The sequence below is a fragment of the Acanthopagrus latus genome, chromosome 5 (assembly GCF_904848185.1).
Source record: "Acanthopagrus latus isolate v.2019 chromosome 5, fAcaLat1.1, whole genome shotgun sequence".
Lineage (NCBI taxonomy): Eukaryota > Metazoa > Chordata > Actinopteri > Spariformes > Sparidae > Acanthopagrus > Acanthopagrus latus.
In genome coordinates, this window is record NC_051043.1 from 9,617,508 (window position 1) to 9,641,739 (window position 24,232).

Below are 24,232 nucleotides of genomic sequence, written 5' to 3' on the forward strand. Positions count from 1 at the left end.
ATCCACCTGCACCGTGATGGTGTGGCAAACATGCTGCGGACCTGCGCTATACTCTGCAACATCAAGCTGATGAATACACCTTTTTTCGTTTATACATGTATTTATTTGATGCCTCAGACTCAATATAGCCTTTCACAAATTGCCTAAATAAAATAAATAAAGATATTTTCAATAACAAAGTTGCTTTCTGGAAAAAAATATTTATCACATTAAAATTGTATATAAACAAATTATGCATTGAAACATATCCCAGAGACAGCATGAACACATTTTCCAACTGCTTGCTTGTATGGACTATTGTGTTGTGGTACGGAACATTATGTGACAGTGACAAATTTACCATCACTCATCAACTACATTTCATGCCCTCCCTAATCACAACCCTCACCCGGATCTCAGATTTTATTGTCCTTTCAGTAAAGGATAGAAGCTGCTCAGCTGAAATATTAGACGAGCCTTACACAGAGCGAAAAAGAGATTGTCACGCAACACGCAGCCTCAAACACTGTACACCAGCTTCCCAGGAGAAAATGAAAGATTCTCTTTTTCTTTTTCTCATTTTTTTTTAATATCACTTACTATTAAAAGGACCTGTGAATAAGAGCAGCAAATGCACGAGTGCATATTTTCTGCCAGTACAACTCTACTTACGCAAGCATTGTTGCGTCACCTGCGCATTGATTCTCACTTGCATGGAAATGCTCATCCGTCTCATTGAACAGAAATGATTCGCACAGACATGAGTTCACTGAGCTTAAATTCTAAAGAGCATTAGTTCCTGGTAATTCGCAGAGTTGAATGTAGGAATGTCTTTTTTTTTCACCCAATCTCAGATTCTTCCTTTAATTATCAGGGACAGTATCTATTACTTTAACAGTATCGGCACATCCCGCAACAGCAATTACTTGAACCTCAGTATGAGTAAGACCAAAGAGGTGGTGGACTACCAGAGGAACAGGAGGCCCCGTTTCCCAGTTATAAGGTTAAAAAACGCTGACACCCTGTTCAGGAAGGGAGAGAGCAACATGCCTCTGCAGATCTTTACCAGTCCGTAGCAGCCACTGTGCTCTGCTCTTTGCTGTGGTATGGTTGCGTAGTGGCATCAAGGCTGAGGAGGCCAGCAGACTTAACAAGCTGGTAAGGAAGGCCAGCTTCGTGGTCAGTCCTGGAACTGGACCCCATCACAACACACACTTTCCACAGTGTCTGACATGCTCCAGACACTCACACCATCCCAGTCCGGAGTGGTTTGGAGAACTTTGCCAGGTGTTTATGAGTCAGTCTGTCTGTGGACAGATTTTGTCAACATGATAGCAACCATTCAAGACGCAGTCACAAACCTTTACAGGTGTGTAGTTTACATCAAAATGAAGGCCAAGTTCAAAGATGGGTGTGGTTAGATCAAAGGGCCAGAAGTAGGGATGGAAGTAAGAAAGGGGTCGCTGATCATACGATCAAGCTGTGTTCACTCCATCGTTGCTGGTACTGTTTTCACATTGTCTGTGAACATATTTGGATGTAACAGCCGTGCAAGATGCAGTCATAAAACTGGACTTAAAACCTATATGGAAGTTGAAGATGGGTGTGGTCCACACCTGTGCTCCTGAAGACACCCATTGTTGCAGGGACTACCACAGAAGTGGTTTCAAGTACTTTGCCAGGTGTTTGTGTCTGTTTGTGGAAACATTTTGTCAACACAATAGTGTCACAACGAGATGCAAGACATACTACTTGACTCTGCTGCTTTCCTTTGTGCAGCCTTTATTTGACTTTTTTTTTTTTGTTTCACATAACTCTTACATTTGTGCCCTGCTGCTGCAACAACAGAATTTCCCCTCTGGCCATCCATATAAAAGGCTCATCTTACCTTATGGATTGATAAGAAGTCAGACAAAAGAATGAAACATAGATCAAAAGAGTAGATATGCATTTATTAGACATGATACAGTTTTGCCAAAAACAAACACATCATTGGTCTCATTTTCTACTGTACTGTTATGTTAAGTTGGGCCCAAAGAAAAGCCAAAGATATCAATGCAACTTCTCTGGTTAAACGTCAGAACTGGATTACACCTGCTGAATATGGCCTACATGTGTATTGTCTAGAATGACCATTTTTCAGTCCTGGCTTCCACTGATTTAACCAAGCCCTGTCCCATGATCCGGAAGTCCTCCAGTATTGCTTCGACATTGGGAATAGCATTCACCTGCTCCCCAGTCACCTCAACGCTCCGAGCAGTCATCTGAGACGTCTGATAAAGAGGAAACATCGGGTCAGAGTGGGGGATGTTGACATGAGAGTAAAATGAGGAGGTTCGAAGAGAACAGGACACACGATACAACAAAGGCAACCGTGCCTTAATACTTTTAGACAGAGGAAATGTCAAGTGACTTTGGACATACCTTAAAAGGCGTTGGGATGAAGGCCTTTGGCTTCCATAAAACTGCAATCACTGTTCCACCATAGGGATCACAGAAGAAGAGGGCGAGGTCTCCGAAAGACTCCTGAAAATAAATAAGGTAGAAATTCAGGACTCAAGCCAATGAGGATCTGATGTTGACTTGCACAGAAATGTTCATGTATGAGGTGATGTTGAAGTTATAATTATGTTATGTTAAGTCAGGTTGAAGAAGGGTCTCAGTCATCCGGGTCATGGTAATTGTAAGTTTTAAGTGCTCCCCTGATGTGCTTATCAGGGCCGGAACTAAACCATCCGGCTGAGACCGTGCCCACAAAGACGGAAAGGAAGGAGAAGGAACAGAAGCACATCAGGGGAGCACTTAAAACCTGTGGGTGCCCCAACTGGATCTTTGCTCTGGATCTTTTAGAGGGTTTGACAGACAAAGAGATGGAAAAACTTAGCAACATTGTCAGTCGGACCTCGTCGGACACTTGTTGTTCACTACGAGAAGACCGCAGTAGCCCACAAACATCCGATGAGTACAGCGGCGCAGCACCGTTATTCCACAGTCTGGGGAGAACCCTGCACTGACACAGAAACTTGTCCATGCTAAGGACAAACAAAACACCCAGGTATACACAGATTTGTACATTGGGGAAATGATGTCTATAAACCAATTGCACACCACATGAGGGCCATCTCCTCAGGTCCACTTACATCTGAAGGAGAAAAATCATTCCTTTGAGGAGAACAATGTAATCATCTTGGCCAGAGAAGACAGATGGTGTGAGAGCTGCATAAAAAGAATCCATCTACATCAAGCTGGAACAGCCGACTTTGAACAGAGGAGGTGGCCTACGACATTACTTATCACCCGACCCACCTACAATGCAGCACTGAGTTCTCTCCCCAGACAGCTTAACTATCATTCACACCTGGGATCACCTCGTTCAACCAACCCACACGCCGCTTGGGTAAACAACTCTGAAACCCACCTATGATACAGCCAGCACTAAGAAAATAAACACATTAAAAATGTTTGCCAGCTTCCTTCCTCATTCTCTGGTGTTTTATCTGATTTCCCCCTCAAAGTTTCAGCAATAGGTGACCGAATTAAAACGCACCTTTGCCTTGATTACACATTGCTATAATTCATCTCAACAAATAGAAATTATACCTCTGGCCTGAACGACCGAGCTGCAACATGCATAAATCATTCTACACAACCCTCCTGTGTCAACATGGCTTCATTAACACCATGCCTTGCTTTTAACATCCCCATCAGAGAACACTCACTCTGAGCTCTGCCAGGTAGAGGGCCACAGGGTTGTAGTCGATGACAGGCAGGGCCCCTCCAGTCTGCGTGACACTGCCAGCCATTACGCCCCTGCTGAAGGTGACGGTGGGAGGGTCTACTGCCTGGCTGAGCAGGGGAACCTGCTTGGGGTTCAGGTGAATCAACACATCGTAGGCATCCAGAGGAGGGCGCATGACCACCTGCATAAAACACAGATGAGGGAATCACATGGTTTGAATATTAAATCATAAAAAAAGGACCATTATGAAGCAGACTTTCAAGTGCTGTTGACCCACCCTGACATCTTGTATCTGGCCACCGTCCATCAGCTGCTGTTCAAGTACCTTCAGACTCTCTGCAGCCAGCATCACCACACGCTGCAATATCTAAAAGACACGCGAAACAAATGTGACCTTTAATGGTTAAACATGGTGGCTGTATTAGCACAGCTAATCAGCTGAGATCTGAGAAGGTGCTGTCAACTTTGTGCAGCAGAGTCAAAAGATGCCATATCTTAGAGCTGCCATGTGAATACAATATTATGGTAGATTACAACAAACATGTAAGACACTATTCATGGATAAATGTTTTGTTTATTTAATGTTTATGTATTGAAGAGATGCATCTTTTATTTTGTAGACTGCTGTAGTCCCATTATTAGACAGACTTTCCGAATGAAAGGGGAATCTAAATGATGAAAAAGTAGCCATGTGCAGTGATGTAGATCACTAAGGATGCTGTACACTGAGACGCATCGAGAATCGTTTTGCATTTGAATCAGTGGCAACTAAATCAATATTGAATCAGGAGGCAAGTGAAGTTTCACAGGCTTTTAGGCTTTTGTTTAAAAAAGGTACTTATATAGTTCAAATGTCTTTCTTCAGACTGAAGAATTCTCTTCAAACCCATTCATTTCAGCATTTTGACCCAAAATGCTTTCTCTAACATGTAAAATAGTTTGGGAACATGACGATCCAGATGAACCAGATGATAACCCATGATTATTGACCAAGAAATTATAGCAAGTAAATCAAACTCATTTTAAATCTCTTTCGGGTTAAGTTATAAATTCTATGGGTGAAGCTAATTAACATTTCTGAGGATTTGGCTGGGTAGATAATTTGGTGTCAAAAAGCATCTTGTGTATTCAGAGAGCAACTCAAGTATTCCTTCTGTTAATTGACTGAGTCCATCAAAATCTGCCCCCTAGTGGCCGTTCAAAGGCATCCAGGCAACTACAAACGCTGAACCAAGATCATTCACTCAACTCAGCCGTATGTTTTGAAACACCTTTTTTCGGCTCTGGAAGTCCATAAAGTTGGGAATGTGAAGTCAACAAGACGCTGATTCAAGCAACCCCGAGCACACGGATAAAGTATAATGGAAATCATTCTGAACATGGTGAATTAAGCCCACAATGACGTCTCTGTCAGGACGTCACAAAGTTCCTGCTCTCCGTCACTGTATAAAAGCAGGATGCTGGGGGAGGCTCAGTGTAAATGCTGGAGTTTCAGAGCACAGGAAACTTATCTGGGTCAGCTCCGCACCATGGGAAGCTGGCGTGTGTATATTTTTTGGACACTACTGTGTGCCACTCGACTCTTTTACAGCTACGCTCACATCCAAACAGAGGAATATCAAGCTAAACATTTACCTTTTTTCACTATGACAGAGGACAACAACGAAAAGCAACTGGTGAGCTACACCTGACGGACTCCCAAAATCAGTAGCAGAGCTTTCAGAGAGTATCTAGGGTTGATGATATTATCATGGATGTTTATAGTCATGGCTGTTTAGTTTATTATTGAATATTACAGTGGCATTTTAATAAGAAATACATATCAATTCTGCATTTTCCAGATCAATGATTTACATGAAGTTTTGGAAAGACTTCAGAACAATCAATTTCCAGCTCTAAGAAAAAAGCATGGCTATCTGCCTGTGGTATGTAACGCAACAACTCAATCCATCTGGGGTTCTTGGTTTCTAAAAGCCAATCTGTTTGGAGAAATATATTTATTATGTTTCCACTGTTTCTGAACAGCGAGTCATTAATCAATATCTTGCGTTAACTTAGTTTCATGTATTCTCAGTGTGATCCAGGAGACCAGTGTGCACTAAGGAGGGGCTCCAGGATTGGGAAACTATGTGACTGCTCTCCTCCGAGAACCTGCAACTCTTTTCTACATCGGTGTTTGTGATTCTCTCTGTCTGTACAGATTTAATTACTGTATTTACATCCACCTATTTAACTACATTGACCTCAGGTATTCCATTTTTTCCTGCTTACTGACAAACTGTAATATTTAATCTTTTTTTTTTTCAAATTCAGTATTGACTGCGTATGTATTAAATGTGTTGTTTTGTGTGTTGTGTACTTGTTGTTTGTCTACTGACCTGTACACTAGGTGCCCTCTTGGTCCACATAGACAGTTTTTTGTCTTTAGGCGTAGCTATAAACATGACGGGCAGAGACTCCCTGGAGGCCATGAAGGCATTCTTGATCTCCGTGTAGTCGGCAGCTACACGTGACAAACAGGGGAACAACAATTCAACTTGGCGTTGAAACAGCAATGCACATGAGCAGGATGTTAAAGTGTGTCGGGTTTGTATATAGAAAAAGGTCAGCTTGTTTTTGTGACACAGTGGGAAAAGGGGTGTATGCAACTTGCCTGTGAGCTGGTTGTTGAGGTTGACTACCAGCGGGTTGTTCCTCCAGTCAAAGGAAGACAGCAGATGAAGGAAGCGAAGGAAGCCGACCTGTGGAGAACTGAGGAACACCGAGAAATTCATTCACATGACCTACTGAACGAACAAAGAGAAGTGAAAAAAAAAAAATGCACACCCAAAAATGTGACATGGGAGGCGGAGAGATTATTGAAAAGTAGGGCCGGTAGTTACCCAGGAGGAGTAAAGGGCGCAGGCTGCAGGAAAACAGACGCCACCAGCAGGTCTGCTGTGTCCTCTGTCATGTCGTCACTGAAGAGCTGAGCTCCTAGCCAGCGTTTGGCCAGGCGACACGCTGCCCCGAAACATGGATGTTGCTGCTGGAGCCTACCAACAACATGGGGTAAAAACAAAATAATGAAAAACAGACAAAAAATAAATTGACGCAAAAGAAGTTAAGAAAAGTAGGACGAAAGCTGAAGAAAGTAAGAGTACAGAGATAGAGAAGACTAAGGGGACCAGTAGGAACCATACAATCCTGATTTCTTACACAAACAGACATTACATTGTGTTCCAGTTGTAATTTTACCCATGCAATGTGCTGGTAAGTAGGGGCTTGTGAATGGTGGCCATCTCCAGAGCCTGAGCCTCCTCATTGTCCCTGACAACCTGCAGCCCCTCTGCAGTCACACTCTCTCTCAGCACCTGAGGCTCACGATGGTATGCCACCTGGATGCGAAACACCAAACCATCCTGTATACATAAAGAGTGGGAAATGAGACAACTTAAATAAAACACAATACTAATAATATTTGATTAAAAAATGTCTCAACCACTTGCCTGGACATACCAGAAACATCAATTAAAAAACAAAACCATATTTCACTACCTTACTGCTTTTCTCACAGGCAAGTGTGCAACATGTTAAAAATGTACCTTCCAGACATCCAGGTGTGTTGGGCAGGGCCTGCACGTGTAATTATGGTGCTTCTTCAGTAACTCTCCCAAGCGGATGTGGAAGGCAGCCCGGATGTGGCGGATGGCGATGCGGTCATGAGGCCACTTTCCACTTCCCTCCATGTGACAGATCACTGCAAGAGCAGTTGGTAATACACTGGTATATTAGTTTGTATAACTAAATGTCTGTGGTACAGAGGCAGGTATTTTCTGGCTTTGGAAAGCCTGGTATTCAGTTATTTAACAATTTAACCCATTGTTGTTATTGCAGAAGATTCATAAAACATTTTCTATGGCAGACAGCGAAGAAATGACTTCAGTCTATATTTTATTTTTAACAGACTAGACAAGAGCTATGAACTTAACTTTGTCACTGGTGGATGAGACACTGACCTGTAATAGGGGTGATGTACGCAGGACAGGGTTTGCCTTCCTTTGGTACCAATGATCTGGAAGTCTTTTCTCTGTCAAAGAATGAATAGTCCATCTTCAGTGGCCGAGGGGGAAAGACCTGCAAGGTACAACTGAAACGTTAGTACACTCATAAAGCCAAGTTCAAAATCAAGAACTACAGCCACTGATGCCTTTTAAAAGATATCTCTTTCAATTTAAGATACATTATGGGTGTTACTGAGGGACATAGATCCAACATTAGTTACATTTTAATACTTCTATGATGTCTTTACCTGTGTGTATCTGAGTGCAGGGTGAGCTCCTTGTACTGCTGTGATGGAGAGAGGCAGATCTTCCAGCCTCCACAGCTTTCTACTCAGGTCATCATAGGACTGAACCACCAGTAGACTCTCCTCCTCCCCGGTACTAGGCTCCTGAGGAGCATAATACATGTCAAATACATGCTGTACACACACATCATCACAGAGAATATACTTTAGTGATGCAACAGGAACACAGACAGCAACTAAACACTTAAATGAATATGATAAAGCCATTACTTAAAGGTCTAGTCCATCGGCACACTGGAATCACCAAGGACATTTTATTTATCTATACTGCATCTATTTATATCATCAAGCTGTCACCTATATGATTTTCTTTCTTTACATTTTTACCCATAATTTTACAGGGTATTATGTATTTTTATTCCATTTTATACATGCACCAAGAACATTTAACAAATGATATTTGTGTCATGCTGTTGACGATATAACTGTATATTTAAATATTTCTCTATTTGATTATTGCATTTCTACGTCATGATTTTCAATATTACAATATTTTTACTTTATTTCAGTGTTTTTAAATTGTATACTAAAACAAATAAACCATGATTCAATCGTTTCAATTTAACTTTTACCTCACTTCCCGTTTTGATGACGTCATCCACCATCGCCCCCACATATCGCACAGAGGATTCGGGGATATCTGCATGCCTGGTGGATAATAAATATATTATTTTCTTATTAAAAACGAGGCTTCAACGAACTCGTGCCTGCACTCACCCCAATGTAATTCTCTGTTGGGACATTTGCTCAAGTCAAACAGGTCACAAAGCGGTCTTTTATCCCCCCCAAAGACCCATTTTTGCGATGACAGTCGGCGCTAACGTTAGCTAGCTAGCTTGCTAACGTGGAAACACATTATTCGTCTGAGCCGCACCAAGCATGAAGCGTGCGGGGAGGAGACGGAGCTCTGTCTGGGACTGCTTTGAGCAAGTGGGGAGCTTCGTCCGCTGCACGAAATGTGACGTTACTCTCAAGTACTGCAGCGGAGGCACCAGCTCCATGATGAGCCACATGAGCAGGCACCATCCGTCCACCGCGCTGCTGGAGGAGGACGAGAAGCCGGTGATTTGCTCCGTTCAGTGCGTCGAGGAGGAGAGCGCCGCTAACTCGGACATCATGCAGGTTGCCATCATGTCACCCAGCACAAACATGAACAGCAACCCCCCCGAGCGGGACTATGGGGAGAGGAAGCGCCTGAAGCGCAGCTCTGTCTGGGACATTTTCATCAAAGTGGACGACGAGGTTCACTGCACGCTGTGCGACACGAAGCTCAAGTACAGGAGCAGCACCACCAGCATGATGTACCACATCAAGAACAAGCACCCGGACACTGTGCCCAATGACGGCGTGTCGCTGGCAACACATGCAGAGGTGACTGAGCTCATCTCCAAAATGATAGAGAAGGACATGCTTCCAGTCAGCATGGTCGGCGGGGAGGGCTTTCGTGAGCTGCTCGCATACACCGTGCATAATTATAAAATGCCATCTGTTGGGGACATCACGCGGCTCATTGAGGGCCATTTCCACGAGAAGATGGAGGAGCTTGCGCTGCAGCTGAGCAGGGTGGAGAAAGTGGCCCTCACAGCTGATTTCTGGACAGCCCTCCCCTATCAGAGGTACATCACAGTCTTCTGTTCGTTCATAACAGAGGACTGGCTGGGGAGGTCAGCTGTGCTGCAGACACACAAGCTGCCCTCAGACAGCCTCCTTACTACAGACAGTGTCACAGAGAGGCTCCTTAACACTGTGCAGACTTGGGGCATTGCTGGGAAAGTGACCGCTTGCGTTCACAACAACACACAGGACGCCCCGTCAGCTCACGGGTGCGCCCGTGTCACCTGGGACTACGCCACTTGCTTTGCGAGCACGTTGCAGCTCGCAGTCTGTGAGGGGCTGAGCGAGGATCTCGTCCGTATCATTGCTGCTGCCGGGAAACTAGTCAAGCACTTCAATCACAACTTGCTGGCAAGTGAGGCCTTGGAGCACAAGCAGGTTCAGATGTGCCTGCCACAGCACAAGCTTATCCAGTCGAGCAAAGCCAGATGGGACACAATCTGCGATATGTTTGAACGGCTACTTGAGCAACGGTGGGCGATCAAAGCCGTCCTCTCTGATCGCACGATAACCACCAGGCAGGAAGCCCAGAACCTTGAGATTGAAGATGATTGCTGGCAGATTATTGAGAATTTCACACCAGTGCTGGCAACGCTGAAATGGGCAACAACAGTCATCTCAGCTGAAACTGAGGTGTCCATTTCAAACATCTACCCAATCACATTCAGCCTCATTCAGACCCACCTTGTGCCAAAAGAGAATGATGTTGAGCAAGTCTCTGAGTTCAAGCTCAAAGTTCAGAGGTCACTTAAAAATCACATGGAGGTAGGCATAAACCAATGCAGCTGCCAAAATATATTTTTTAATGATATCACAACACATAATGACAAACAAAATGCTTCATTTTGATAATAATATATACTGTACATGTTATTTCATTTTACTGTCCTCAGGTTGACTCTAATGACCTCGCCTCCAAACCAGCTCTGATGGCCTCTATGCTGGACCCTCGCCACAAACATCTCAGCTTCCTGACGCCCACAGGAAGACTGGCTGCAAAGGTTAAACTGCATGAGCTGGTCTCAAAATTAGATGTGATAAACATTACTGTGGGCCCGAAGGATGAACAACAGGAGACCCTGATCACACCTGATATTAGCCAAGTGACTGTGCCTTCACAAATCAGAAGTGACACCAAAAACACCATGATGTTGCTCCTCGGAGACAACTACAGCTCCTCCTATGCCACAGACTCCGAGGCTCAGGTAGATTACTACTTGAGAGACATCGCCCCCTCGTTGGATACAAACCCTCTTGACTGGTGGAAGGTAAATGGACCAAGATTCCCCAAACTGGCTACTCTGGCAAGACACTATTTGTGCGTACCTGGGGTGTCACTGCCATCCTTACTGTCAGAGGCTGGACAAACATTTGCCACGATGCGTACAAGACTTAGCCCGGAGCATGTTGACATGATGATCTTTGTAAACAGAAATGCATAATGTGCATTACATTAAAGTTAACAGAAAGGTAGAAATGTTTTCATCAACAGTAGCTGTGGGCTGAACGGCAGTCATACGAAACTATACCTATATGTAGTTCCTTAAAGTAAAACCCAATGATTTGTCTCACTGCCTCACTTGAACTTGATGGCTGACATTCCTGGCTTAAAGCTGGACAAGATAGTGGTTAAATTATGTCAGCACCATCTGAGTGAACATGTGGTGACTACAAATCCCTGGCTTTAAACATCTAAGGGAGGCTACTAACAGGGTAACAAGCTGCAGTCTTTCATGTGCCTCATTTACTTTATTTACTTTAACACATTGCCTTACATTCCCTTGTCTACATCAAGACGAAAATCATTAGGGATAAAATGAAGGAGATAAACCACTGTTGTGTTCTTTTCTGACATTGTTGGCAGACTGAATATTTGTGTTACAGGTAGAGGCTCACTGACCAAACTAACCACTATATTATTGCAAGTATTAATGTGATGTATGTTGTGTCTACTAGTATGCTGTGCCAAGATAAAATACATACAGCTGGAGCAGGTGTGTGATGATCTGTTTGGGGACCAGTTGTTTTTGGCACATGCTCTTCCCCTCCCACAGCACAGCCTCAGTGATGGCACTGTCCTGGAAACGCCGCAGCTCAGATCGCGAACCCCACAGCTGCCGAAACTCGGCTGCCTGGGAGAGGAACATAATGTTTATTAATAGGGTTATTTAATTATCAGTATTGGAAATGCATGATACTGCCTTAAATTATAACATTTTAACAGGTTTATGAGCCGATCCGGTACATAATGTATTTTTTACATTCCAGTAGTGACCTGTTCACCTATATGCAACATTTTTACTATTTTTAATCGCACAGGTAGGCAATACAATATGATGCAATACTGTGCAGTGGTAGCAGATTGGTTCAGGGATTGGATTTAGTATAGGGATAGAAAAAAATGGTATAGCTACATGTCTGGTTTTTCTTAATGAATAATTGCACAAGCATGTTAACATAAATGAAAAGTCCACAAAACAATCAAATAACTGTTTCAAAAATGTGGAAGTTCTGTACCCTCATTCGACAGGTAAGACAAGCTTTTTAAACCGGAAATATTAGCAATATTGTGTTCACGAATGATACATTGGCTTGGATTACTGCAATGCTACTACATTCTATAAATTGTTTACAACCATAATCACAGTCAAAGAGCACTAAGCAGATCTTCATTAAGAAGAAAAAAAGAATTAGATTCAGCCTATGTAGTAGGGACATTGTTGCACTGGGTAGATACTGATGCAAACAAATGGGCTTCCTCTTTGTAGTACTTCATATTGCACTCAGACCCCAATTGGGAAGGAAAAAAAAAACATTACACATACATACAGAAAAGAGAGGTGAGATTACCTTTGGGCTGTCCGCAGGCGGCCCTCTCTCCAGGACAGATGTTGCCAGCTCTGGATTTAAGAGCAAACCGAAGGACAGAGGAGGCTGGGCCTTGTGTTTTGGGGCATCACTCTCCACAGACCACTGTGCGTGACCCCCCCCAAAAAAATCAAGTAAGTTCAACAAATTCACTGATTATGCACAACTTACAAGACAGTTTTATGTTTGACTCTCTTAACTATTTTGAGTCAAACAATAAGTGCTGTTATAGTATCAGTGTAACCCTTTGAATGTAAATCTTTCCCACCTCGGGTTCAGGGGAGAGGGAGTGCGTGAGGAGGTGGATCCTTTCGCCCAGTCCTCGCTGAAGCAGTGACAGAATAAAAGGGAGCGCAGTGTGGACGTAATTTCCACTGTGGTCCATGAGCTCGCTGAGGAGATTCAGTTTCTTACAGCTCGACTGAAGCTTCACCAGCTCACATAACCTGTGTGTGGGCGGGAGATGAAAAGCAACAAATCAGAGGAGCTGAGGATGAATGAGTTCTGCTCTGATGGGAAAACAAACTCAACGTGATAGCAGCTAGCAGTACATTGTACCCTCTTTATTAACAGACATAAAGAGACCCTGACAATTAACTTTGTGTCTGAGAAGGTGTCTTTGATAGAGACTTTTAAGAAATGTAAAACTAAGCTGCTTATAAAGAGAGAGACTGGGTGTTATTAGTTTCTGTTGCATTAGTTGATAAAATGGAGTCATACTGGAACATGTGGTCACTTGTCCTTATCATGGGTTTGGGGGTCATGAGGAGGCTGTGGAACCCGTCCACTGTGGGGTTGTCCCAGAACTGCATCGACACAGACGCCTCGGCCTGCAGCTGAGAGCCAAGTTGAAAAGGGTCAAATTCTGTTGTTTGAATAATCCCATCAGTAAAACAATGCATCTTGCTTGAACACACATATGTTTTTTTTAAATAGTATCTACCTGTTTGTAGGTACAAGCAGTCATGTCAGCACACATGTTAAGATGTCCTGAAGGGTCGACAAACACGACCTGGAAAGCATTGTGAAAGTCTGCCAGAGACGGCTGCAGAGACACAAAGAAAACGGGGGACAATGGTGATTAATAATTTAGGAGGTTAACAAAGCATGAATGAGCTACAAACACACATGTTGACTGTTTTAAATGTGAACTAGATTACTCACAGCTGTTGAGTCAGGATCTCTGGCCAGGCTTATGCCATTCACCGTCAGGTCTGTAGATGCTGAGGGTAACAACAGGAGGTGGGTGAGTTGAAAGCTATCCGAACTAGCAACAAGCACAGCTTCGTTATCATAATATCACGTACAGTTTCCCATGTAATCCACTAAACTCTGGGGAGGTAGATTTGACATTTTCTTACCCAGGAAGTTCAAGCTGTTTCGAAGTAGCTGATACGCCGTCATGGTGTTGCTTATTCTGTGAGTGGTCAGCAGGTAAGTCAACAGCATTGAAGCCAGGAAGCCATTAAAACCACCAGTGCCCTATAAGACGTTGAGAAGGCAACACAGAGGGAAGGTGAGACAAGCTGCGTCCCAATAATGATAAAAAAAAAACTAAGTGAAAAGAAGGAAGTTAAGGAAGAGCCGTTTGTAAGCCTCCGACCTGGTCGAGCTCTCTTTGGCGCAGCCAGACTTTGAGCAAGGCCACCCCATCGGCAAACGCTGAGCACTGGGAGCTGGCAGCAGAAAGAAACTGGAGGTGAGCCCTGGGCAGTAAATCCCCCAGGATAGAGCTGTTGTAATGTGGAGTGGGAGGTTCGCTCCACTCTGTAACAAACAACAACAAAAAAAAAGGACTTTGAATTGAACTGTATCTGTGGTCTGGAATTTAGATATAATCATTGAGAAATAGTGATTGAAGGTGATAAGATAATTCTCTAAGATCATTTTCGACGAACCGGCCGTATAAAAAAACAATCTTACCAGACAGGGAGGTCTGCGATCCAGTGTACCAGTCCGTCCTGATGTTATTCCTCTGAGGGTGGAATCGACTGGGCTTGAAGAATCCAGGAGGTGGACAGGCATGAACACGTAACGTGAAGCTAGAAGAGTCTTTAACTGGAAGAGAGGAAACCATTACACATCTCAAAACAATTTTAAAAAAAAACCCCTTTCAACAATAGATAATGCTTGTATCAGAATGCAGTGCTCTTTAAGATTGTTAATATTTTTTTGTTAAGTACATGGGGGGGTCAGCAGCAGAACAGGTCGGAGTCGATTCCCATGGAGACAGGAGTAACGCATGGTGCCAATGTCAGAGGAGGACGTGAGATGCTGGGCCAGGCCTGCCAGGTAGAGAGCCCTTTTCCTCGGGTACCTCTGGTTCAAGACGTCCTTTGGGTGGAGTACATCCTAATAACAGATGAGACACCAGCGTCACTTGCAACCCAACATCTGTATTGCTGTATTTGCATTCAGTACTTGACAACAGCATCTTGCTCTAAGGGTGACTCACAGCTGGGATTGTGACAGCCAGGTCCACCGTGATGCGTGGTTTAATGCAGGTGCCCAGGGGGTAGCTGCCCACCAGATCGATGGAAGCAGGAGGTGCCATGTGGAACTTTCCCTTAGTAGTTTTGGGCACCAATAGGAAGGGGACTTTAACTGCGCTGGACAGCCACGAGAGGTCACTTACCTGAATGCAGAGAGAGAATGAGTTGAAAAAAAGATGCGCTCGCAGATTTTCTGACCGTGAAGATGATCCTGAAAGGAAATCACTACGCACCTCAACCTCTGGTGAATCTGGCACAGTCTGCAGCAGCTTGGTGACTGTCTGAATGAAGGAATCTACTTGCCCTTTCCTTCGTTCACTCAGGGCCACCTCTTTCAGCAGCTCTTCCATCTGTTGGTGATGACACATTACCAACAAATGTAGGGACTGTGTGAAAGCTTGTTGTTGTTGTTGACATGGGCTGATGTTAGAAAAGTCAGAGGTCTCACCTGCATTTTGAGCAAGCTGCAGTGAAACAGGCTCTCAGCCTCCTTCAGCTGGTTCAGCTCCTCGGCTGATGGAGGTCTGTACAGATCACTTCGGGACAGCTTCACCGGGTGATAGACCACCTCCTCCCCTTCTGCTTCCTCAGCTTTGCTCCTTTTGGCTTTAACGGGAGCCTCATCTTCCTCCTTCTCGTTAGAGGAGCCAGAGGGAATCATCTGTGCAACAACAACAGCACATGTAGTAGTAGAAGCAACAGCAGCAGCCCAGTTCGATCGAAACTTTCAATCTGCAACATTACTAGCAAGAATCAGGATAATTAGAATGTGGAATAGAAACCGGGCAAACAAGAAACTGATATATTATTGAATATGTTGTAGATGTACCGTAGTTGCAAAATCGTAGGGAAAGCATGCAAGGACAACCGGTGTACCATAGAGGAAAACTGACCAATTTGTCAGCTACAGTTGTAATAAATGTCGCCATTCTTACCTCTCCCGGCTCCTCTGCGACTGTCTGCTTCTTCTTCATGCCTTCGATCTTCTTCCAAGGTGATTTTAGTTCAGATATTTCCAAAGTTTTGATCAACACCGCCTTCCCTTCATTGCGCTCTCACATGTGCAACGGGTTAGCCGAACGTGCTATGAGCAAAATATTGCCCGGATTGGTGTCGAGGCAGTAGTGCTGAACGGTGATTGGCTCACCGCTCGTCGAACGTCACGTCGGCTTCAGCAAGATAGGTTGCACGAGCAGTCTGTCGCACGGTGCGTGTGGTGTGTTCAGGTCCTCAAGACACTTTCATGATTCAACTGTAAAAAAAAAAAAAATGGCTGGAATGTAATTAAGTATATTTACTTGAGGTACAGTTTTAAGGTACATAAACTCACTTGAGTATTTACATTGTCTACTACGTATGGCTCCACTCCATTACATTTTGGAGGATAATATGGGTAGTTTCCAGTCCTCTGTGTGTATTTGTGCCTTATTTTATTGGCAATTGGATTAGAAAAAACACTGACTCTGCTCATCAGAAAAATGCTGAATATCAGATCTGATTATATTCAGTTGCCCCATAAATACATAGTATAAAGCTTAGATAAATTAATAAATGAATGTATGAATTATTTTTACTTGTACTTTTTTCTTGCCAGAAATTGACTATTGATGCTTTAATATCAGATATTTTAAAGATTTTACTTAATTGCTTTTTTATGGGTGACTTTCACTTTTAGCAAGGTGATATATTAACACAATATCCTTACATTTAATCAAGTGGTACCTTTGGGCAGCAAAGTAAAAAAGGCCATACAGTAAACATACTAGTCAAAGTCAAGTAAAGCTATTTATTTAACAAATGTAAGATTCAAGATTAATTTAATTGTCATACAACACAAGATTGGATAATGAAACAGATATATTAGTCTCAATGATGAAGCTATTAATATTGTATCAAATATTGTATGGCCTGATTAATTTATTGGTTGTTTCAGGCAACAAGAATAATGAAAACAGTCGCTCAAGTAAGTGCTGAACTATAGGATGGATATGGAAATGTAAAGAGACCCTTAATAGATCCCCTAGTTTGCTATATTATGCAGGAGGTATTGATAAAACACATGTCTTTCTTGTAATTATATATTAAAATTAAAGAAATGGCAATGCACATATTGTATTCACAGTTTATTTGGTATTATTTTTTTTATACATGTACAGTGTGCTTCACTACTGTATTGCAAATATAGAAAAGCTTAAAAATACATGGAGATGCATTTTATTAACATATGGAGTGGCTTATTCTCCACTAAGTACAGCTCCTGACATTTATTATCAAGTTTACAATCAGTTGTCTCAGTTCTTGGTCTGACCCACTGGGGTGACCTTAGGTGGTGGACCTGCAGTAACCTGTGTGGATGATAATAGTGGCACAGCTGCATCACTCCGTATCGGCTTTAGCTTGGTAGACAGAGCAGGAGAGTTAAATCTGAAAGAGTTCATGTCAACTGTCTGGGGATCCACGAGAGAAACACCTTTGGCCAACTGCATTGTATCAAGCCTCAGAGGCCCAGAGGGCGCCGTTCCTTCTTTTCTAGGAGATGGTCTCTTCAACCAGACAGCTTCCTCAGTTTTCCCTTGAACCTTACATGGCTGATCCTTGAGGGTGGATAGTGGCTTCTGTGAGGTTGCTGCCAACTCACTGTGCTGCCTGTTATATCTTTGCTCTAGTTTGGGCAGTCTAACTGGTTTCTTGGAGTTGGGCTTCGTATAGCTGATTTCCAAAATCTCATATGAGGGTATGATGTGATGTCTGGGCAGGCAGGAGGGATCAAGCTTAGGCATGACATTGGAGTCCTTATGCTGATATGATGATCTAGTCAAAACAGAATGTCTCCTATTTTTACCCTCTTCCTCCACTTCCTTTCTTTCTGCTGAACAGGACAGAGTTGGCAAGGATTTGTTTCTAACAGGTTTTGGAGGTAAATTAATCCGCTGTTTTTTCTTTGGATCAACTTGTGGTGAGGGGCGAGGACTAAGTACTTCATAGTGCTTGTCCCTGTCCCTGACAGGCCTCCTGGGACTTGTTTCCTTTCTTGATTGTGTTGGAGAGCTGTTTGTTTGGGCCACAACATTACACTGCTGGTTTACTGTTGGCTCTGTTTGTACAGGGATCTGGCCAATGTCAACCTCCTGTTAGAAACAATTATAGAGACATAGATATACTGTCGACATTGATGCACATAACCTTTTGGTTGCAATATGAACAGAAGATTTGCTGAAGAGAATTATCAAGAGCACCTGTTGCAAGGCAGGTTCAAGTGAAGGGGGAGCTTCCACAACATGCACGGATCCTCGAGCCCAGGGATCTGGAGCTGCTGGCACTGGCTCTGAGTCTTCTGTTTTATGTAATTCCTCTGCTCCTTCTCCTTCAGCGAGGAACAGAAATTGCCGCTCGAGAGTCTGTGTGAGGCTGCTCAAGACCCAGGATGCAGAGTAATGTGCTAGCTTGAGGAAAAAGACAGACAACATGATTCATTTTATAAATATTATGAGTCGCTGAGGTGGATGAATAATTTTGATGGTACTGTATTTGATCTCTCTCCACAAATGGCATTCTAAAGTGTATATGACCTTTCAGTTGTACCTGTCTTTTAATGTCCACCTTTAAACAGCCTTCCATGACCTTGCTCATGAGTTCCTCCATAATCTCTCCCACTGTCTCATCTGCATCCTCCTGGTTCAATGTGTCTATCCACTGGGATCGTGTTAAGTGACCACGGATGACATCTTCCTCTTTCACGTCCTGTGTTGGAGGTGTGGTCTCATGGATAGATGTCTTAACTTTACGCTTGTCAGCTTGGGACTTGGTTGCAGAACGGGGCATCTTGGCTCAGAGGCTGAACACATACATAAAATTAACTTATATTAACCTTTCAACTGGCAAGTTGAGGTGTCATAGATAAACATTGAGCGCACCCTGGTGGAGGTGATCAAACATGACACTTGAGCTGCCAACCAGAAGCCTCCAGTACATTGTGATGGGAGCAGGTCTAGACATAAATGTGAAATAAAACACTGAGCTACTGCTGTGAAGCGCATGTTCAAGTACAAACAGCAATATTAAATAATCTTCCAATTTCATCTGCACATAGGCACAATAGGCAGAATATACCCTTTGGTGCATAACGCCCACTGGAGTTGAGAGCTGCATGTTCACACAGAGAAATGAGAAAAGTAACTATTATTGGTGTTTGGTTTAAACTATTATAGTTGAAAAATACTTAAAAACCAGTATTTATAAGATTATGTGTAAGAAAAGAACCGAATTTAGTGTGGAGTTTTTGCTTTACAGCAGGCTAAAGCTAACCTCGCTGCAGTGTTTTGATACCATGGGACAGTCATATGTGTGGCACTTAATTCCAGGAAATTACACGATTACAACATGTCATAAATCACCATTCGACCGCAAAGCCGCCGTGCTTTTAAAGATTTTATGAATAATAACTGTCATACCGTTAGCATCTCAAGTTATTATTGTAAAACCTTACCTTACACTTGGCTTTCACAATTTGCTCTATACAATGTATGGTTGCTAAGCAACCAGGCACGCAATCATGACGTAGCACGTAGAGGCCGTTGTCTCTATGGCTGCGGAGGACGCGGATGTAATCCTGTTGCTAACAAGAGCTAGAAGAGTGCTTCGTTGTCGTTAACTTTACATGTAATCGACGATTACGACAGAGAGTTAACTTTGTCATTTGATATTCATAACGCAAGAGCAAGTGCATTGCCACGCAAAGTATCAGCGTTTTCTTTTATTTAACACTGCGCTGTGCCGTTTGGTATCTCGCTAACATTCCTAGCTTGCTGCTAATGTTGAGTGTTTAGCTTTGCCATTTGCTGCAAACTAATGGGAGTTCGTTGTTTGTGATATTGCCAATTAAACTCAACGCCACTGTATTTGCGGTGGCCGTTATTTTCCTCTCTCGCACGAACACCAGTCCCCACCCGCTACCTTTTCAGCCAACTGCTGTTCGGAGAAGACTTCTCGATGTATCACAAAGAAAAGAGCATCCAGATCAAAAACAGCGCCTCGGCGCTGTACAACAACCTCAGCGTGATGCGCATCGCTCCGCGGCGTCTCACCTACTTCACGGTGGTCCATGCTAACGTGGTCAACATGATCACCGCGTCCTGGGACGGCCTCAACTACTCCCACCGTCAGCTGCAGTCCAAAGAGCCTAATGTCGCCACAAGCACATCGCTCATCATGCAGGTCAGGCCACAACTTTTGCAGTCTGAGTTATGTAATCTAATCAGATTAATAAGGAGTATAGAAATTGTTGCCTTTTTTTTTTTTTTTAATAGTGCCTCATTTTCAGCGGACAATCTTAATTTAGATTTTCAATTTTACTTTCCCTGTAGTATAAAGAATTCATTTAATTCAAAACAGTATTGTCGGTTGATGCTATATGATCAGTGTTGGCGGCAAACCAGATAAGATGAGATCTCAGGTGATGCTCTGCAAAGGGAAGACTGGCCATAAGGACACATTGGTTGCCTTGATTGTAAACTCTGTCCTGCTGCAAGTGGGTGAAAAAAATGTGAACTTGATCTGTGAAAAGGTGCCAGCAAATACAATTGTGATGTTTATTATTGTCTTAATTGTCTTATGTTCTGACAAGCATTTTGTATATGCATCTTCTGCTATCACAAAACTAAAGAAATCCTGTGTTTCTTACAACAGGCTGCGTTTTGTGCTCTGCCCTCTCGGGATCTGCTGGTGGTGACCTCTCAGAAAGGCATCCAGGTGAGTTTCTGAGTGTGTGTCTGCCTCTAGTCATTTGCAGTTGCCACAGTCAGAGCAGAGGAGGTACTGCTACCTCTGCTTGTTGTCTGGTGGCTACCGTTGTATATTATGACAGTGCAGGAGTCCAACCTGAAGCGCGTCACTTAATGTTTTTTAGATGTGAACCTTGACAAAAGCATTAATATACATGTTTTTTTTCCTCTTACATCCATTCTTTTTAGATGTATGAGTCTGATGGCTCCATCATGGTGTACTGGCATGCACTGGAGACACCGGAAACACCTACAGGTAAACTTACATATAAACACTACACATTTAGTGACTCAAATACTGACATGTGTCAATTATTCACATACAGACTTGAAATGATTGACTATATTGAATAATGCGATACTACATATGGAACAGTGTGATAAGATTCAACAGAAATTACTTTCTTGTCCTTGGAAATGTGTCATTGCAGTTCATCCATCATCATTAAACAAACATAATTAAACAGCAGTTGGAGGACCTGATATTTATATTGTAATGAATAATTTAAAGTAAAGTCATTAACACTCAGATCATCATGTCTACACAATCCCCGAAGACATAGTTCACATGAGCAATGTTTTTCCAACCCAGCTGCCAGGATAAATGTCGCCAACGTACAGTTCAGCAAAATCACAGATGAGTCACAGCTTTACCTTTCTGTATGTTGCAATATGTTAGATTCAGCTTTAAATTGGTATCTTGTCTCAGCTCTGTGTTTATGCTCTGGTTAGGTTTATGCACGAAAACTAGATTATGGTTAGAAAGACATCATGTTTTGGCTGTTTTACCACAGATAGATCAACTGACTTCCTGTCAAAAAGTATCTGACTTTTGTCACCTCAAACAAGGCTGGAACATTTACAAATCTCTGGTCCCTCATCAGGGGGATTTGTCAACTGGTTTCACACTGAAATAGAGACACGAACTGCAGTCACTTTCTCACCATCACACCCCGACATGACAGTCAGGTAATAAACTTTTAATGTAAACGTGATACGACACGCTTTGTAGTAATGTCAATAAGGTATGCAGCCTATGACAAGTAGAAATCAAAATGTATCTGTCGTTGCAGCAAACATTTGATCCTGCCGGCTGGGCTGTATTTTCTGCTTTGTCAGGTTTACACGTAGACACTGCTGGTCCTGCATGTCCCCACATCTACACCCGTTCAGACACGAATTATTGTACAACAGAGAAGGTATCAATCGAGACATTTCACACCAAATCAAAATCACTCACAGAGCTAATGTGTTGTGTTTGTGTGTTGAATGTCTCAGCTCAGGCCGTGTTTGGTCGAGGGATATCAGCGGTGAGGGAGAATTTTATATGTGTGGGTGAGTACAACGTGAGATATAGTCGTGTATATTCAAAACACATGACAGAACTCTTCAGTCTACCCCCCCTCTCTCTCTCTCTCTCTCTCCCTCTCCAGGTGTTTCAGCTGGTGCAATCCTCGTGTTTGATGTTCCCAGTAAAGGCAGTAATATAACCCTGTCTGAAATCCTGGAGGAGCATAATGAGTCCATCACCGACATGGCCGCAGAGTGCTCTGGCAGCCAGGTATGTCATGTGTGTGCTTCTTCAGTGTGTGCATTTGTCTTTTTCTTTGTTTTAACTGCTTTATATAACACTTCTAGGAACTGCAACCATTGTATTACTTACATAATCCCTTCACTCTGTCGCTGTCTCCCTCCCCTCAGGAGTGCATAGCTGATCTGGTCAGTGCAGATGATGGGGGCAACCTGTGTGTATGGAAGTCCGGGGAGGAATTCCAGCTGCTCAACAAGATCTCTGGCTTTGAGTGAGAAGTTCCTTGTGTTCTAGTTTTGTGATTTTTGGTGTAGAATGTCAAATCAAGCCAAAACAAAGTGGTCCAATGCGAGCCAGGTGCATATAGTGTACCTTCAGTTACTTTCCTCTCCATCTTCATACATACATACATTCTACTTAATCTAAGCTTCCTTATTTTTCCTTTGCACTGTCCCTTGTTTCTTCATTTCCCCTCCTTCTCTAATCTAATAATGTTTTCTCTTTACTTCCTGCTGGCAATGATCCTCCATCATCTTTACTGCTCTCAGTATGAGCTGCTCATCTGTCAAGATGTGGAAAGGAACAGTGGTGGCAGGTTACGGCACAGGCCAGATCCGTCTCTATGAGGCAGTGACAGGAATTCTGCATGCTGAGGTCAACGCCCATGCACGCTGGATATACTCGCTGGACATTGCGCCTTTTTCTGGGCTGGTGAGTTGTATCAACCAAATAGTTCAGAGAGATATTTCATGATAGGTTTTTTTGTTGGCATTTTATGAATTGATGTGGCAAATGCAGCTAACAGTTGGGAGGGATTTAGATCTCAACCAATCTTTATTGGCACTAGATGTTGTTTAAGTAACCATCTGCTTGTGTGTTAGCTGCTGTCTGCTGCTGAGGACTCTCTTGTCAGGGTGTGGCACCTAACACTTACCCCGGAGACCAACAGTGTGGAGGTAACTGAATTTAAATCATAGCACGAAGGGAATCAAAGCACAATTCATGGCTGTTACCCTCAGGTTTAATTTATATCGGATCAATTTTCCCCTCACTGTTTTTTTTCTCTTTTCCTCCAAGGTTGCTCATTTGCACAATGAGTGTGTGACGGACACACAAATCTGTGGCGCTAAGTTCTGTGACGGCGATGGTTATGCCTTCGCAGTGACAGGCTATGACCTGAGCGAGATTATCCGCTACACACAGTCGTAGGGCACTGCTCTCATTGACGCTAAGCGTGGGAATGTGAATTTATGGAAAGATATGATGACCCAGAGAGAACAGCGCCCAAAGCAGCCAGGTCATGGTCAGGTTGAGATTCTGCAAGTACAGGGGGTCTTAAACATAGTCATGGAATATTTAATTTCTGTCTCTACATCTGCAAAGATTGGAGGGAGATAATTATGTAACAAAATAATGTAAAAGAAAGTGTTACCGTTTCTATAGTAACTTTAAGTCCAAATGTTTATATGTATGTGAGTGTAGCTTCAAATAAATTAATAAAGTATTTTATTATTGTGTTCAATGTATTCATTGTTGTTATTCAGTCTGTCATATGAGCTGTGCTAGTAAACATTTTATCAACGGAAGCGGCTGTGTTCGCACTGCACAAATGTACCAGCAGATGGGGCTGTGGGTCACCTTCTTTTGATTAAGGTGCTGATGGTGTAGTACAAACAAATGTCACTAGATGTCAGGGTGGAGTTAAACATAAAAGGTTATGGACAAAGGAAAGACTATTGGACAAAAATCAACATTGTGATTGGAAATGTGTGGAGCACAGTCCAGCCATGTCAGCCAGTAAAGATGGGCACTACAGAGGGAGGTCACAAACAACGCTTACATTGTATATCTAATTTCTTTCTTCTCCTGCTGTGCATAATT

At 43.0% G+C, this 24,232-nt stretch overlaps 4 protein-coding genes across 9 annotated transcripts; 2 read left to right on the forward strand and 2 right to left on the reverse strand.

Moving 5' to 3' along the window:
• Window positions 1-1,910: 1,910 nt before the first annotated feature.
• Window positions 1,911-16,255, reverse strand: nol6 (nucleolar protein 6 (RNA-associated)). Its single transcript, XM_037098716.1, has 26 exons — window positions 15,976-16,255; window positions 15,489-15,701; window positions 15,274-15,390; window positions 15,004-15,183; window positions 14,732-14,900; window positions 14,472-14,606; window positions 14,152-14,315; window positions 13,910-14,030; window positions 13,713-13,771; window positions 13,492-13,593; window positions 13,269-13,384; window positions 12,817-12,994; window positions 12,531-12,653; window positions 11,664-11,812; window positions 8,639-8,714; window positions 8,010-8,150; window positions 7,717-7,834; window positions 7,303-7,457; window positions 6,956-7,119; window positions 6,601-6,753; window positions 6,372-6,469; window positions 6,097-6,221; window positions 3,996-4,085; window positions 3,699-3,899; window positions 2,404-2,505; window positions 1,911-2,252 (listed from the first exon to the last, which is right to left on the reverse strand). Exons 1-26 carry the CDS (start codon window positions 16,012-16,014, stop codon window positions 2,103-2,105), a joined length of 3,438 nt encoding a protein of 1,145 aa, XP_036954611.1. The 5' UTR covers window positions 16,015-16,255; the 3' UTR covers window positions 1,911-2,102.
• LOC119019822 (zinc finger BED domain-containing protein 4-like) lies at window positions 8,721-11,670 on the forward strand. The gene is made up of 2 exons (XM_037098717.1): window positions 8,721-10,445; window positions 10,574-11,670. Exons 1-2 carry the CDS (start codon window positions 8,946-8,948, stop codon window positions 11,120-11,122), a joined length of 2,049 nt encoding a protein of 682 aa, XP_036954612.1. The 5' UTR covers window positions 8,721-8,945; the 3' UTR covers window positions 11,123-11,670.
• Window positions 16,256-17,148: 893 nt separating the features above from the next.
• On the reverse strand, window positions 17,149-20,261 carry LOC119020184 (uncharacterized protein C2orf81 homolog). Of its 5 annotated transcripts, none has more exons than XM_037099389.1 (4): window positions 20,125-20,261; window positions 18,623-18,875; window positions 18,277-18,483; window positions 17,149-18,168 (listed from the first exon to the last, which is right to left on the reverse strand). In XM_037099389.1, exons 2-4 carry the CDS (start codon window positions 18,860-18,862, stop codon window positions 17,332-17,334), a joined length of 1,284 nt encoding a protein of 427 aa, XP_036955284.1. In that variant the 5' UTR covers window positions 18,863-18,875; window positions 20,125-20,261; the 3' UTR covers window positions 17,149-17,331. The 5 variants fall into 5 exon arrangements, with proteins under 5 accessions (XP_036955284.1, XP_036955285.1, XP_036955280.1 ...); XM_037099390.1 differs by having other exon boundaries at window positions 19,994-20,128; XM_037099385.1 differs by lacking the exon at window positions 20,125-20,261 and adding an exon at window positions 19,527-19,658.
• wdr54 (WD repeat domain 54) lies at window positions 20,000-23,877 on the forward strand. 2 transcript variants are annotated; one of them, XM_037099391.1, is made up of 11 exons: window positions 20,000-20,254; window positions 20,726-20,788; window positions 21,010-21,076; window positions 21,705-21,789; window positions 21,940-22,019; window positions 22,099-22,155; window positions 22,254-22,381; window positions 22,522-22,622; window positions 22,900-23,062; window positions 23,233-23,307; window positions 23,429-23,877. In XM_037099391.1, exons 1-11 carry the CDS (start codon window positions 20,030-20,032, stop codon window positions 23,558-23,560), a joined length of 1,176 nt encoding a protein of 391 aa, XP_036955286.1. In that variant the 5' UTR covers window positions 20,000-20,029; the 3' UTR covers window positions 23,561-23,877. The 2 variants fall into 2 exon arrangements, with proteins under 2 accessions (XP_036955286.1, XP_036955287.1); XM_037099392.1 differs by lacking the exons at window positions 21,705-21,789; window positions 21,940-22,019.
• The last annotated feature ends 355 nt before the right edge of the window (window positions 23,878-24,232 follow it).